This window comes from Rhinolophus sinicus, chromosome 15, assembly GCF_057876585.1.
Source record: "Rhinolophus sinicus isolate RSI-liver-muscle chromosome 15, RSI-T2T, whole genome shotgun sequence".
NCBI classification, from domain to species: domain Eukaryota; kingdom Metazoa; phylum Chordata; class Mammalia; order Chiroptera; family Rhinolophidae; genus Rhinolophus; species Rhinolophus sinicus.
Genome location: NC_142515.1, coordinates 53,528,148 through 53,544,739, shown reverse-complemented (window position 1 = coordinate 53,544,739; position 16,592 = coordinate 53,528,148). Strand labels below are relative to the sequence as shown.

The 16,592-nt window shown below is 41.7% G+C and overlaps 1 protein-coding gene across 39 annotated transcripts in view; it reads left to right on the top strand.

Moving 5' to 3' along the window:
* Window positions 1–16,592, top strand: part of KCNMA1 (potassium calcium-activated channel subfamily M alpha 1) — a 713,000-nt gene that overhangs the window by 656,549 nt on the left and 39,859 nt on the right. For 21 of the 39 annotated variants that reach the window (XM_074339646.2, XM_074339645.2, XM_074339666.2 and 18 more), the window contains 2 exons: window positions 10,255–10,368; window positions 15,184–15,314. In XM_074339646.2, coding sequence (XP_074195747.1) covers window positions 10,255–10,368; window positions 15,184–15,314 — 245 coding nt within the window. Of the gene's footprint in view, window positions 1–10,254; window positions 10,369–11,153; window positions 11,235–15,183; window positions 15,315–16,592 lie in introns of all 39 variants that reach the window. The other 18 variants (XM_074339641.2, XM_074339640.2, XM_074339642.2 and 15 more) reach the window with 1 other exon arrangement.

Here is a 16,592-nt window from a genome sequence, read left to right as displayed (position 1 = left end):
TTGACCTTTAGGAACCTTACTGCTCAACAAATGAGTCCATCCACATGTCAACCAGGTTCTCTCAGCCCTTAAAGATCACACAAGGTTTCAAAGTTTCAAGTTTTTTCTTTTACTAGCTTGTAATTTTGGTTAAGTTTTTTTCTTATTGCACAAAGAAAACACATTCATTTTTAGAACATTTAGCAACTACATAAAAGCCAAGAGAAGAAAATATGCATTCCCTATAATTTTACCACTCAGGCATAAGAAAGTTGACATATTAGTTTTGTTTTTGTAGATACACATACTTTCACCCTCAAAAATGGATTGTACATGTTAGTATATGATCTGTGTTTGTCCACAAATATTTAATCATGGCCGTTTTTCCATGTCATTAAATGTTTTTCTGCATTTTTTTTTTAGTGGATGTATACTTAACAATCAGTTTCCTAAAACTGAACATTCATGTTGTTTTTTTCTGTGTGTGTGACTTTAAAAAAAAGTTATGAAATTTTTTTGGGTGACATTGTTTAGTAAAATTATATAGGTTTCAATGAATAGTTCTATAGTACATCATCTGTATATTGCCTTGTGTGTTCACCACCCCAAATCAAATCTCTTTCCATCACCATATATTTTACCCTTTTCTACCTCCCCCTCCTTACCCTCTGGTAGCCACCATACTATTGGCTGTGTCTATGAGTTTTGGTTTGTTTGTCTTGTTTGTTGTTTTCAATTTACATCCCACATAATAGTGATCATGGTTCTTGATATTTCCACCTGACTTCTTTCTCTTAGCACGATATTCTCAAGATCCAAATACTGTATTTGATCACAAATGGCCGTATTTCATCTTTTCTTATGGCCAAGTAATATTCCATAGTATATACGTAGCACATCTTCTTTATCCAATCATCTATCAAAGGACACTTCGGTTGTTTCCATGTCTTGGCCACTATGAATAATGTTGCAATAAACGTAGGGGTGCATATATCTTTATGGATAAATGTTTTCAAATTTTTCAGATAGATACCCAGAAGAGAGATTGTAGGGTTGTATGATAATTCTCGTCTAAATTTTTTGAGGAACCCCCGTACTGTTTTCCATACTGTTTTTTGAGGAACCTCCATACTGTTTTACATTCCCACCAGTAATGTATGAGGGTTCCTTTTTCTCCACAGCCTCTCCAACACTTGTTATTATTTGTCTTGATGATAATAGCCATTCTAACAGGTGTGAGGTGGTATCTCATTGTGGTTTTGATTTGCATTTCCCTAATAGCTAGTGAAGTTGAATATCTTTTCATGTATCTTTGGCTGTTTGTATGTCTTCTTGGGAGAAGTATCTGCTCAGGTCCTCTGCCCATTTTTTAATTGGATCTTTTTTTGTTGTTTAGTTGTATATGTTCTTTGTATATTTTGGATATTAACCCCTTATCAGAGTGCTGTTTGCAAATATCTTCTCTCATTTGATTGGTTGCCTTTCTGTTTTGTTGACAGTTTCTTTTGCTATGCAGAAGCTATTTAATTTGATATAGTCCCATTCATTTATTTTTGCTTTTACTTCCCTTTCCTTTGAGGTCAAATTCATAAAATTCTCTCTAAGACCATGGTCCATAAGTTTAATACCTATGTTTTCTTCTATGTATGTTATTATTTCAAGTCTTATATTTAGGTCTTTGATCCATTTTAAGTTGTTTTCAATTTAACATTGTTATATAATAACTACAAATGAAGAACATTGTAACCAAATTTTTAAAATAAGGAAACTATAGTTGTGCATATATTTTTAGAAGTGAAATTGATTAGGACAAAGGGTATGTAAAATTTTGTCATTAGATTCATATCGCTAAAATATCTTATTTTTAAGTTGTAAGATGAATTAGGAGGGGGTAAAAAGCAATTGAGCAATAGAAATTTTGCTAGGATACCATGAGCTCTTAGGCAAATGAAGACATTAGACCAGGTGAAATTAGGTTTCTTTCCAACTCTGTAGTCTTAGTTGTGTTTAAATTGTGACTAGCTTTGTTCTTTCCTCCATCCAACTCCCCTCTTCCCTCCCTCCCTTCTCTCTTTCCCTCCTCTCCTCCTCCCTCCCTCTGCCTCCCTTCCTCCCTTCCTTTCTACCCTTCCACCAACCTCTCTGAGAGACAGAAACAGTAAGCTCTTTAGCATGTTGCGTATGGATCATGAGAATCTTCACGAGGGATTTAAACCCCACTGTACGCAATGTGTTAAGCTTACTTTAAAGAAAGAAACTGCCTACTTGGAGAGACAACCTTTGCAAATGTGTTTGTTTCGTGTGTGAGATTTGTCTAAGTGCTGAATGTATCTTAGGAAAGGGAATGGGCAAGTAGCTATGGAGAACTTTGGTTGGTTGGTTTAGATCAGATACAAATGCAAACTCTAAAAAGAGATGAGGTACTTGACTCAGTGGTTAGAGCCAGCTTCCCAAGGCACTCCTCAAATACAGTCTCTAGAAAACAGGATTGTTAAAAATGTCAGTGTTATTTACTGTAAATAGAAGAAATGGAGGGATGGAGTATTGGCCCACATCTTGCCCCTGGTCACTGGAAGTGAACAAAACACCTCAAATAGATACAGTCACTTATTTCAATAGAAAATCAGACATGCAGGAGCCATTTCACCAAGAAAAGAAGGGAGATTTTTCTCAGTTACTATAGTATTCGGGGCACTTTGGTTGTAAGAGATAGAAATCCACCTTGAAAAGGCTTAAGTAAAAAGGGAGTCATCCACCTGGGCGCCTGTGTTTGCAGGCACAGTTGGGCCCAGGAGCTTGAAAGATGTTGGAGCTCTGTGTCGTTCCCTTCACGCCTTGATCCACCTGCCCGTGGTGGGTGAAATGGTCACCAGCAGCCCCTTCCTCACATCCTTCTGGCTTTGCACCCACGGCATCTTTTGCATCTTTTACATAAGGTTCTGGAGAGAACACGGATTGGCCCTAGTTCGGGGGACAGGCCCATCTCTAAACCAATCATGTGGCCAGGATGATGGGGACCATCCCGCTGACTCTGTGAAGTCACACTGTCTGGCTTAATGTTGCCGTCCTGTGGCCAGGGTAGGGACAGGGCTGTCACGCCCCACTCCAGCCCCTCACCCCACCCCCAAAACGCTGTGGAATGGGTTTCTCATATGGAGAAGGAATTGAAGGGGAACAGGTAACAGATATCAACTACCCTGGCTCTGCCACCAACTGGTTCCGTGACTTTGGATCCAATAATGTTTCTGCTCTGAGCCTCAGTTTCTTCATCTCCAAAATGGAGGGATTGATTCGAGGATTTCAAAATCTCTTGTATCTCTAACATAGAATGATTGGTAAAGAGCCCAAAGAGACCCAATGGTGTAGTTTAGGTTTCTCAGAATTGTCTATTTATACAATTTCAAAACTCTGTCCTAAGGCTCTGGATGGGGGACAGTTATCAGCTTGAAGCACATGAGTTATTTGGAATAAAGCAGATAACACAGCTGAAACTGGCAGGGGAGTTCCCCCTCCTTCCCTCCCTCACACTGACCTCTGTCACCCTGTGGGAGGTTCCTGACAGTGTAAAGAGGCCTATGGGCCGTGTCAGGGGAAGTCGCTTCCTTGGTAAATAATCGTATTTTATTGAGTCAACACAGGTCAGCTGCCTGGCCTTCATGACTCCAAATTTATGGAAAGCCACTGAAAATTACTATGAAAAAAATATTACAAGGTTCAATTGAGGTTTTCCCTTGGCCAGATTTTTCAAAAATCTTTCCCAAAGCAAGCCTGTGCACGTGGATTCCCAGCACCCCCCCCCCACACACACACACATACACACAAGTTAGAAAGCAATTGCGCTCGTGTACGTGGAATTTTCTTTACTTCAGCTGCTGAGGAATTTGTTGGAATACATAGTGCAGAATGACTGCTGTGGCTATTACTGTACTTGCTCAGGGGAGCTATTCAAATGCCTCATTTATTGGAGCTTAATAGATTAAAAGTCCAAATTGAGTCTCATGATATAAGCCTAATCAAGTTCTAATCTGCATAATTTTCCCATAAGCAGCAATGGGAAATTTGGATAATTTATGTTTCAACGGTTGCCAATCGTGTTAAATAGCATTGTTGCATTTACTTATCAAAATATTTTTATTGATCTTCACTTCATCTGATATTTGGCTTTGGGATTTTTTTTTTTTTTTTTACTGGCATTAACAGGAAATTTAATTCATCTCATAGATGATGTAATATGAGATGTTTCTCTTGGTTTTAACATGTCTTTATAGATCATTTTTAACGGTGATCTTTCCCTTTTACAACTTCACATTGAGTACCTGTCTCAGCAAACCTAGATGATTCGGCCTAATTTATTTCCCTAGTTTAACGTAGCATATGGATTTCTAACCGTCATTTATATGCACACAATAAAAGATAATTTGGCCAACCATTTGAACCAATTCCTTTATGTTAACTCTATGGGGGTGGGGGAGGCACTTACCTTCATCTCTCCATCTCTTCTAGGGGACATGATTGATAGGAATTTCCATCTCCCTCTCTCCCAGGAAAGGCTTGGGAAGATTTAGAAAGTACTTTGTGTTTTCCTCCATGGAAAAGTACTGTAATAAAGCATTTATTATATGTACTGAGTTGTGCGTGCTACCAGACCAAAGCAAGTTAAGCTTTGGGTCCCCGTTGTTGTCTGCTATTGTTTAAAAGTGAAAACAATAAAAGAGACTGGTTCTGGCCTCAAGCTTGCCTGCCAGTGTCAGCACAAGAGAAGGAGAGACCATCTCACACACAGAGGGAAGGTGGCATGGGGTGGTGTTATCCATGGGTTCTGAAGTCAGATTGCCTGGCTTCAGCTTTCAGATCTGCTACTGGTCAGCTGGCTATGCTTGAGACAGTTACTTGACTGCTCTGGATTATGTTCCATATCTATCAAATGGGAATATGAACAGTCCCTATATTCATAAGGTTGTTGTGACGAGTAAACAAGATGGGCCCATGAAAAATCCCTTAGTACAGCTCTGGCATATGAGAAGAAGCAATATGGCATTGTGGTTTACAGGAGATTCTGGAGCCAAGTTACTTAGGTTTTCATCTGAGATCTGCTAATCCCGAGATGTATGCCCTGGAGCAAATTGCTTACCTTCTCTGTGCGTCAGTTTCCTCATCTGTAAAATAGTAGTATCTACATAGGATGGTTTTGACAACTAAAGTTATTATATGAACAGAATTTAGCACATAGTAAGCATCTGATAAATGTTGGCTATTTTTTGTCTTGAGGTTCTTTTTAAGCCCACCTTCATTCTCAATTATCTTACTCAGTCTACATCTAGAATGCCCTTACCTTACCATTCAGTTCCTTTAAGTATGTGTGCATGCTTGCAGCAGGAACCCAAAACAATTAATAAAAAATGAAATCTTGGTGATCTCCTTGATATCCGTGCACTTCTTAGGAACAGACCAAGTGTTTGTATTAAATTCTTTAATTCAAAGCCATCCTAACTGAAATGCCCTTGTCTAATTTAACTAAAGGTCATTTAACCTTCCCGTAATTTCCCTGGCAGAGGCTGAGTCCTGCCAGCTTCTGGAGCAACGAATATCATGAAAAGAACATCAGACACTACTAATTTTGGTTACCTGAACCCAACAGTAACACATATGGTAAAGAACACAAATGTTGCAAAAGAATGTAGAGAGTACTGAAAACCATTTTAGGAGCCCAAGAAATAACAGAGGAAAGTATATGCGCCTAAATAATTAAGGGAAGTGGGAGATTAGGTCTAGAATAGAAGACTCCAGAGAGATTCTGCAGTTGCCCTAGGAATTAAGAGTTTTTAATACATGAAGACCGGCTACCAGTTTTCCCACATACCTAAAGAAAATTTTAGTTATGCCCATATTTAAAATCCCACTTCCTTAAATATTTTGGGTTGTATTTTTTTTATCACTGGTTTGATCTGATTGTTTCTACCAAAATATATCCACACTGCTCCTTGCCTTCCTATTAATTTTCCATGATTTTTCTCTATGTGAAAATTCCTTATAGAAAAATCTATCAAAAGCTACCTCAGTTCTTTATCCATAGGGAGAGGTGGTGATGGATGCTGTGCCCTAAGTACAAATACTTACCGTGTAGCTGGTAAAGTATCAACATCGGTAGTCAACATTTTTGAGTACTTGCTTCATACCAGGCATTGTACTAACTGTTTTGAATGCACAATTTGATTTTATCTTCACAACTACCCTGTGATACTTTCGGTTCATAGACAAAGAATAAGAGCCTTGGAGAAAGTTTGTAGTATGCTCACAGTTACATGGCTAATTATTGGATGAGCCAGAATCTGAACCCAGGACATCTGACTTTAAAGCCCATGCTGTTCACTAGTCTACTCTGTTTCTTCTCTATGGGCCAGGTGTTCTGTAGACCATCTCGGAAGTTTATAGAAAAAGAAAATCCAGTCTCTTGCTTAAGGCTCTCATACAGCATGTGGAGTGAGCATGCTTGGCAGGTGCCAATGTTGGGCCCATTTTTGCCTGATGCCAAAGGATTAGAACAGATAATGTAAGTCCATCACATCTGCCCCTGAGGATTGGAATGGGGAGGAGGGGCTTTCAATTTAAGGAGATCAGGTATTCTTTGGAAGCCATTTTTAGCCCAACACTTGCCTCCCATGTCCATGCTTAACAGAGACGAATAGGGACACATCTAAAGACTCAGCAGTCCATCTCAGTAAGAGCTTGGGCTGTAGGTGATTAAACTTGAATCTTTTTCTGATTGAGAACTTTTCATGCCATCTTTCTAATGCCAACATTTTCAGTTATCTCTTCTGGCAAAAAAGAAGTGGCCATTTCTGAAATTAATTTCCCAAGTGTTAGTTGAATTAATGAAGGGAGTGTGTCCCAGTTTCACTATTCTCTCGTTGTAGCTCAGGATCCATAGAGTATATTCCAGGTGCCCAGGCTTTCATATGCAGAACTGGAGCGCAGTTTTGTGTAGAAAGAATTAAAGTTCAACCGAAAATGTGTCCACTGCAGCAAACAATAATGGGGTGAGGAACAAGACAATCAAAAACCTGGATGCCATTTAGATCTGTCCCTTTATCAAGTGCTGCTGGGACGAATGGTATAGATGGCATCAAGTGGCATCCAAGGCCAGATTGCCTCATCCCTTCAGATGGAAGGTGCCTGAATTCTATTCACTCCAAGGTCACTTAGGGAATCCAGGTCAGTCCTGCCATTTCCAACCACAATCTTTCCATATTAGGACCTCTAAGAAAAACAAAACAAAACAAAACAAAACAAAACAAAACAACCAATGCTAATAAATTCCTTTCATCTCTAACACAACTCTACAGGAGGGGAGAAAAAAGATGAAGTCTATTTCTTTTGTCTTTATTTTGCGTTTAATAATGTGTGGCTACAAAAGTATCAAAAGAAAAAGACACATTATAATTGCTGAAGTTTTCTTGCCAACAAAAGCACCCTGTTCTTGGGGTCATGCATAGGAGACAGAAGGACCTTTAATGGAGAGGTGTCTTTGGACACCCACCATAGTTTGTCAGTTTGCAGATGCTAATGGAACCAGGCTTGGCGACTGAAGGGGAAAATGGAATATGAAAGCAAAATGAAAGAGGCCTATGATGCAAGCCTGTCATTTCTAAATGAAGGTTTCATGCAAAGGAATCGAGTCTTTTCACAGCTGAAAATGGAATTTTTAAATAAGATAAAATAAAAGGACACGTTGGCTTGTTGCAGGTTCTGGGAATGAAATACAGTTCTGCTAATACCATGTGACCTGCATTTCTCCCTGTTTTATGGGTGCTATTCCTTGATGTACAAACCCGTATTTTTCTCAAGTCAGCATTTGATGATGGATGTATTATGCATATAGCATTACCGATTTAAGGTGTTTGCTTGTCAAGGTGAATAAATGCAAAAACGTCACTTCCACTGAATCTGCACAGCTGTCACTTGTAGTTTTTCAGGCTGTTGAATGAAACTTCTGATGAAAACAGTTTAGTTTTCCCCTTCACTATTCTAGGGGAAGAAAACAGCTAACGTTTAAAATGCATGTTCTTGGTTATGTGGTTGGCTGAAAAATACACATTCAAAAGTTTAGAAAGATGGACACTGCACTATCATTTTAAATGACCCTGTGCACAGTCTATCAATATAAAGAATAAAATTAAGTGCAACCAGGGAAAGAAAAGTAAATAACACTTTGTTTTTCCTTTCTGAAAATATGGTACTCTATAGTATGAAATTTATACACAGAAGAGCAGAAAATAGGCAAACCCTTTTATATTTTTCTGGCATTTCATGCATTTTGCACCTCCAAAACAACAGGCAATTATTGAGTACCTGTCATTTCATTCCTGATAGATAAAACTTCAACACATACCATTATGCCAGGTTCAACCCCACTTGTCACATTACTGGAGAGTAAGTAAAGAATCTGGTCACACAATCTATTTGGAATTTTGTCCTTGGAAACTTAGCCAGTGACATAATTCATTGATGAGCCCACATAGCTGTCCATCAAGGACAAAGAAGAAAAACCAAAGCAAATGTGTCTACCTGTTCTAAGGTAGGGGAGCAGATTGGGCCTCACAGCCAGCACGGAGCGTACCATTGCCATGTGCTTCACTTGGTAAAGTTAATTTTCACCAAAGGAATGTAAGAGGTAAATAAATGTCTCTTGTTTATATGTCTCTATCCTTAAAGAGGCAGAAATTCAGCCAAGCTGGAGGATTTCTCACCCTCACTAAACTTGAGTTTATGGCTGGGCCAAGCTCATTCTAATATGTACTTGGGATTTGGGTCTGAGATCCAAAGAAGCCCAAACTGCAAAAATCAGAAACCATGTAGGCTGCTTTCCAATTGACTGTGCCCACATCTATGTTATGAGACCTGTGTGAGGCACCCTGGGAAGTTCAAGCATCCCCTATGAACAGGTGGCATATGCAGCAGGCAGGATGAGTTCAGCTGCAAGCAAAAACAACTCAAAGCCATTCAATTATATAAATACATAATTGTGTGTATATGTATATATACTATATAATATATAGTGGATATGTGCATAAAACCATCACCTCAGGATTTTTTACTGTAAGAAATTACATATATATATATTATATATTATGTATTATGTATTATTGTATGTATAATATATGACATACGATATATAATATATAATATGTAATACATATTATATATAAATTTTTCATTTTATATATAAAATACATGTATGTACAATCTCATTTTTATATGTTATGATCTCATTTATATATTTTTCAAATTTCATGTAGCAAGAAATCCTGCATTCTGTTGGTTTTGGTTCTAGGGCTGGTTAATTCAGAAACTCAAGGACAGTGCTTTGTGTCATTCAGTTCAGCCAGTGTGATTAAGCCGATTTTGTCCTCAGCGGTGCCGGTCCTAGTTATGAGATGGCTGCCACAGTTCCAGCACTGCAGCCACATAAACAATGTCCAGGGGATCAAAAGAGAATCTCTTCCTATGTGATTCTTTTAAAGAGAAAGGAAACAGTTCCGAAAAGCCCCCGAGCAGATTTCCTCCCACTTCCCCTTGGCCTGAACTGTGTCAAAAACCCAGGCTTAAGTCACTCACTGGCAAGAGAATAAGCAATTAATCCATTTCAGATAAGAGGACAGGTTAGGTTATGCTTTGGTAACAACAACAACAGCAACAATAACAACAATCACACAGATCTCAATGTGTTAAAGCAACACAGATTGCTTTTTCATTCACTCAGAATGCTCTGTGGGTCTGGGGTACCATCCAGGGCTGTTGCCAGCCTTCATCTCCACAGTAACCCACGTTCCCACAGTTGCCATGGCCTGGGAAGACAGGCAGTAGATCAAATACCTGTACCAGAAGTGATGGTATGCATTGTTCTGCTTCTTCTCGTGGGCCAGAGGGTTTCCTATGTCACATGGCCTCCTACCTTCAAGGAGGCACTTAGGGGTAATTCTCATGTGTGCCTGGAGGGGGAGGGGAACAAAAATCCGTGAGCAAGACGAGATAAATAATTGGCACAGAGACTGGTGTTAAGGCACTGTCAAACTGGGTTAGAATTACATACCGTGGTCTCCAGTTTGTCCTAAAAACAACTCATCAGAGTTTATCCCCGGAGTGCTAATTGTTGACCTGTAAATGATACATAAGCTATGTTTGTTTTTTTCACAGTTCCTTTTTTTTGGGAACTATTATTATTTCCAAATTTCCACATCTCTGATGTTTCTCCCTTCTCTTTTTCCTTCCCGCCAGGGTTCACACCTCCAGGAATGGACAGATCCTCTCCAGATAACAGCCCCGTACATGGGATGCTACGCCAGCCATCCATCACAACTGGGGTCAACATCCCCATCATCACTGAACTAGGTAGGGTGAATGGCAGCTTGGGGTGGGTTTTTTGGGTCCTCTCTTCCAACCATGTAGGATATGAGGAGGTCGGCCTGTTTTTTTGCTCCTTCAGCACAATAGACTCTAGTGGGGTTTGTTTTGAGAGAGGTTGGAGAGAGGTATGAATACAAATATATCGGATTACCAAAAGGAAAACTGATCCTAGCTTTCCTCTGAGATGAATAGACAGTTTACTTCATGCTCGTCACTGTTTTCAAAGGGGCATGAGGTAATGGATTTGCGATTGGGGCATAAATTAGGGAAGGGGAGGAAGGGAGGGAAGGCATAGTCCATGCACTCTTGGTAATTTTCATTTGAAGCAACTCTGGACAGCTCCTCCAGTCAGAACCCTCCATTGAAGTACAAAGCCTCAGGTCTAAGCCAAACCCATTCTGAGAACTGGCGAGATGGATTGGGCTAATGTGTTAGAACCTTACATTTAATGTCTCCTGGTTGAACTTCTCAGACAAAGGCCACTTTCAGTGAATGCCACTTGGGTCCAAAAAACGATGGGGTTTTTAGGGCCACGATTGTTGGCTATGGAATCCAACTTTTCACCTGGCCATGGCACTCCCTGCTACCACCTGTGAATTTGCAAAACTGCTGAGTGGTCTCTACCCTCCAAGACAAATACTAACTGTCTATGGTCCTGGTCCTGGGTCCCTTTACTTTAGTATGTTTCCTCTGTTAGTCCCTCACTCTTGTCTTTTTCTGTACTTTCCTCCACTCCCTTTCCCCAACCCTTAAATGCTGTATCCAATTAGCTAAACCTGGCAAGTTGCCTTTGGTATCTGTCAATCAGGAAAAAAACAGTGGGACACACATTCTAATGATAACTGAACTGGGTAAGAAGCACTGTTTTCCTTCACATCAGTATCTCCTTTTGTTCTGCTGTTGGTGTTTCCAACCATCATCAGCTTGTTTTTTTTATTTCACTGGCTGTAACAGAAAGGCTACCCCATGGCACTGCTTTGAATGTGTTTTATTTGTGGCTCTGGTTGGAATCGACTGTCTTGTTCTGGCCTTTCTTAATGATTTTTTCCCCCACACAGCATCAGTAAACCTTTGATCACACCCATCTGACCTGGCAGTTGTTTTCAAAGCATCTTTGCTCTAATTCATTTTCTTTGGCATGAGTCTTTTTTTTTTTCTTTTCCATGTGTCCCCCTGCTCTCCCGCCTTCTCCCTTATATGATTCCTCTTCCAACATACTGTCAGTTTGACTGACATGTCTTCACAGCTCTCAGAGGAAGTCAAAGGAGAAATATAAAAATTTTAAGATAAGAAACCTAAGACAGTGCCTTCCCTCCAGCTGTTTATTTTCCTTTATTCTGACTTTATTTGCCTTTTTTTTTTTTTTCATACTAGGCCCTTTCTCAGAAGTTCTGGTTTTGAAGCCATAAAAGCAGCTAGCTCCTAGGGGACCTTTTCTTACTAACGCCAGGTTTCAGGAAGGGTGCCAAAGATGAGGTTAGGAGCCACTGAGACACAGCCCTGCACTCTGACCCCCCATCCCACTGGCCCAGGGCCTTCTCTGGGAGATTCAGAGTGGACTCAGCAAGAAGATGAAAGGCTTGGTCATGGCTGCATTTGTCAAGCCCTTCCACGATTCCCCATAAGTTGGTTAATAACTCCACGAAAGGCACCCATCGGCAGCAGGTCTCAGAACTGGGGATTGATCTTCTAAATAGAGACAGCAAAAGTGCTGCTCAGGAGAGAGGTGGGGAGAGAGGTGGGGAGCACCTGCCTTCAAACGTCTCACAAATGAAACTAACATGCCATTCTCTTGGCCCCAAAATATATTTCAAAATAAGAGAGCAGCTTTTAACACAGTAATCTTGCTTGTGAGGTGTCTGGAAACTAAGGAATAAATTGTCCACCACTCAGCACTGCATTAGTGTAGACGTAGCTATTTATCAGGACAAATTGACTCTGGTCAAGGAAGATCACACTATTTTTTGTTTCTAGTGGTAGAAGAGGTGTCTTTTTCATGTTCAGAGAAGTTGGCTAAAAGCCTAGGTTTCTGGACCACTTTTCTCAGAACCTTAGTGTCATAGGCAGTCCAGGGAGCTCATGCAGCCCAGACCTCTGGTTGGAAAATTCATCCAAACACCCCCATCTCAGAAACCTTTAGAAGCATTTTGAAAGCATCACAGCCAGGATTTTCTTTTTCTATTTGGCATTAATGGGCTGCCAACTAGCTAGGCTATCTCGACTTGTGATTAGCAGAAGAGAAAAGAAAAGGCTTCGTGTCCCAAATCTGAGGCAAAAGAATTCAGGCATTCAACAAGTATCATTGAATCTCCACAAGCCTCTGTCCCTCACCAGATGTCTTCCATGAGCTCAGAGAACCTTCCACGTGGTCCTGTCACCCTTACCTTTTGCCTTAAGCCCGATTTTTCTAGTGGTCATACCACCTTTGGCAATCATGCCACCATCCTCTGACCACTTTACCCCCCAGATATTACCTATGTACCTACGTGTTCTGAGATGTTTTCTGCATTGTGCCAAGCCAGGAGAATGCCCTTTGCAAACCACAGAGGCTGCCAAGATCAAACAAGTTTTTAAACTGTGTAGTGGATTCCAGTCTTCATCCATTTGGAGATGTTGTTGGGTCAGAGGCCCCTAGAAGTTCCATAAGAGGGAAATGTGTTTCATGCTGTTCAATCTGTTTCCCACTTGTATTTGACCTCGTGCATTTTGGAGTGGTCGTTTTAATTACCTGTTAGCACCCATGTAAGTATTATTCTGTGAAACAGGCTTTGGGTAACACTGGCTGTTCTCCCTCTGAGACTGGGTAATCTAGAACAATACACAGGGTTTTCACTGAACCCTGGCTGGTGACTTCGGGTCCTTTCCCAGTGACTCAAACCCCCAGCTGGCTGAAAATGTAGTGTCATCTCCCTCTACTTGTGGCCATGTCCCCTCCAAGTCTAGTACCCACCCTTGCCCATCGTCTTGAAAAGAGGGAACAGATGCTATTCCTTTTGGCGTGTCCGTGCACACACCTTCCTTGGCTGTTACAAATCATTAAAACCATGCCCTTCTGCATGTTGTCAGGAGTTTATATTTTCTGATTCGCAAAGCAGGAAGACTGAACTGTGGTCCACGGCATGCTTTTGGGTAAATGGAGGAGGGGAGAAAGCTACAAGTTGACCTTAGTAGGATCCCTGAACAAGGCCTAAGTTCTTCTGAGAAGAGTGGAAGGAAGCTGGGTATTTCCATAATGTAGTGGGTGGATAGAACGTTTAATGTCAGAAAGGCTGTCCTGAGAGCAGCTAACTTTTATCAAGGTACTGGACCAGGCTCACCAAGCACAATGTCACGGGCTCCTCCTGACGACCTCATGAGAGCTGCTACTATGTCCCCCATATTACAGAGAGAGAAACTAAAGTGTAGAGCAGATGAAATGCTTTACTCAAGGGAGTTAGTGCAGAGCCTGGATCCAAAGCCTAGTGGTCAGATCACATTTTGCACTTTCCCCTGCTGGCCTGTAACTCATGTGCTGCTGAGATGATGGGGACCCAGATGTGATAAACTTTGGAAGAACAGCGCCAAGATTTCTCCCCATTAGAATCTTTCTCTAGGGAAACAAGATGGTATCATTTAAACATAATTCCATGCCTAGCTTTTAACCCTGTTGTCATTTATTCTGCCTCATACAATAAACAAACAGAAGTTAGAGAAAGAAAAGTTATCCAAAAAGTTGCTTTTGGAAAAAAAGATAAAACAATAACGCTAATAATGTAGCGGCTGATACATTTAGAAAGGAATCAGAAGAAGGAAACCTCATCTATTCTTTTCCTAAAAACATGAGAATTATTTCAGAAATCACGAGGGCTCATCTCCTCCCCCTCCACACACTTCCCCCCCACACACACCCCATTACTTGCTCTACAAAACTGATCATTTCCGAAGCCAAGATGGGAATGGAAATTAATTTGTCACTTAATTTTTAATAAGTTAAAGACATCTCAGTGACACAGCCAGTCAGTCTGTACACGTGTGCCGGAGGAGTCCTTGAGGAATCCTCAGATGGAAATAAAACCCCACATCAAATGCTGCAACAGATTGAGCTGAAGCACAGAAAAGACGGCGCTGTTGAGAAGGGGAAGGGAGAACGTGGGTGTCCCCACGCGCCTCGGCACGCACAGCAAGTCTTTGTCAGAGACAGTCTGGGATTCCTCCCACGTGGGGTTGTCTTTGTATTAACCGGAGCCTGTCGGGCGTGGGCGCTGGACACCAGCCCCCATCCAGGCCCACCCAGGGCAGGCTGTGGGCCGTGCCTGCACGTGAACCCCTTGCTCGTGGCCGCTGCTGTGCTGCGCCTCGTCCATTGCTCTTCACGCTCAATAAGTGGCTTTCTTTTCCTTGTGGCTAAACTTACCATCCTGGCATGGCTACTCGTGGCTACTCATCCTTGAAATAGGTCCATCTCTCAAAGGACTTGGCTACCAAAAAACACTTCAGGGTGTGTTTTTGGTCATGATTCCAAAACTATACCAAAGGACTGACCAGTATTTTCTACCAGTCCTCCCGCAGCCCGCGTGGGGCGAGCGGGCTGGATCTCATCGCTCTCCAGCCTCGGAAACTTGAGCAATCTCATAGGAGCAGTCCATTGAGTCCCCCCGACCCCCTCCCAACCCCCCCCCCCAGATCCATCTATGGCTTCTCCCATGCTTTTCTCTCCTTTCCAGTGACTTCAGTGTTTCTAAATCACTAGCCTGCTCGTTCTCTGATATCGCTGCCTGTATGTGGTCTTTTGAGCTAATTCTTCTTTTACACTTTTTCTAGTGAATGATACTAATGTTCAGTTTTTGGACCAAGACGATGACGATGACCCCGACACAGAACTGTACCTCACGCAGCCATTTGCATGTGGGACAGCATTTGCCGTCAGCGTCCTGGACTCTCTCATGAGTGCGGTGAGTGGGCGGGGCGTCCGGGGAGTGGGTGGGGCGTCTGGGGGTGGGCGGGGCATCCAGGAGTGCGGCCCCTCCAGCCTCCTACACCGGAGGCACAGGGCTGGAGCTTGAGCTATGGTGGAGGGCAGAACCAGGCAAAGCTCGCAGTCTGGAATGATACTGCAAATAACCATGCAAATAAACATTTGATTATAAGTTCTTGAAAGTGCAAGGAAGGCTATGTATAAATATAGGTGAGCACTTGACCTGATTTTGGCATCAGAGAAAGGTTCCACAAAGAAATAGTACACATTTTATGCCACTATCTGAACGACAAAGGGGGGCGGGGATTTTGTGAGGAAGGATATCCCCTAAAGAAGGAAAGTAAGTGCAAAGGCCCTGAGCTAGGGGGAACCTGACAGTCTCAGGAAGTCAAAGAAAAGCTGTGTGCTTGACCACAGTGAGGGAGGGAAAGGGGGTGCACACGGCAAAGTTGGCCCTGCAAGACCTCAGACCCATTTTCATGGCTTTGGTCTTTTTCCTGAGAGCAATGGGGAAGTATTGAAGGGTTTCAGGTTGAAAAGTGACGTGATCAGGTTTATGTTCTAAGGGGATTGCCTTGACTGGGGTGTGGAGGATGGTTCGGGAGGCAAGATGGCAAAGAGGCTCTCATCGCTTCAACTAAGAGCTGGCACAGCTGGAGGGAGGTGGATGGATCTGAATGCTGTTTGTCGGTAAAATTGATAGGACTTGGCAATAGTTTGACTATGAGCCGAAGATGGAAGAGAACAAAGTGTTAAGGGTGACTCCTAGGTCACTACCAGTCACCGATACGGAAGTCCTGGGCGAGGCCCAGGCCTGGCTTGTTCTTTGCTATAGGGAAGGACTAGAGCGAAGGGTTGGCTGGCTGAGCGATCAAAAGCATCTTTGGTTTCTTTTACAACTTGATAGTTATAAAAGAACTTTGAGACCAAAGCAACATGTAAAACGTAGGTCCCAGTTGAATGGAGCCATCCTTAACTGTAAAAGGTAAGAGCAGACATGAGAATGGATGGTAACCTGAGGATTGTGATGTGTTCCCACTGAGTGTCTTTATTTATTATATAGAAAAGCCTCTTTATTTTGGAATTCACAATTTGTGAAAATCCAGACATAGGCTGGATAAACACTGACCTTTGGAGCGTCCATGAAAAAGAGTTTTATTGAACACATTAACCATAAACATAGCTCAGAGTTCCCATACACATACCTTCCTTAATGTGCTTAAGAAGGCTTATTCTCCTGAATGTATTAAACAAC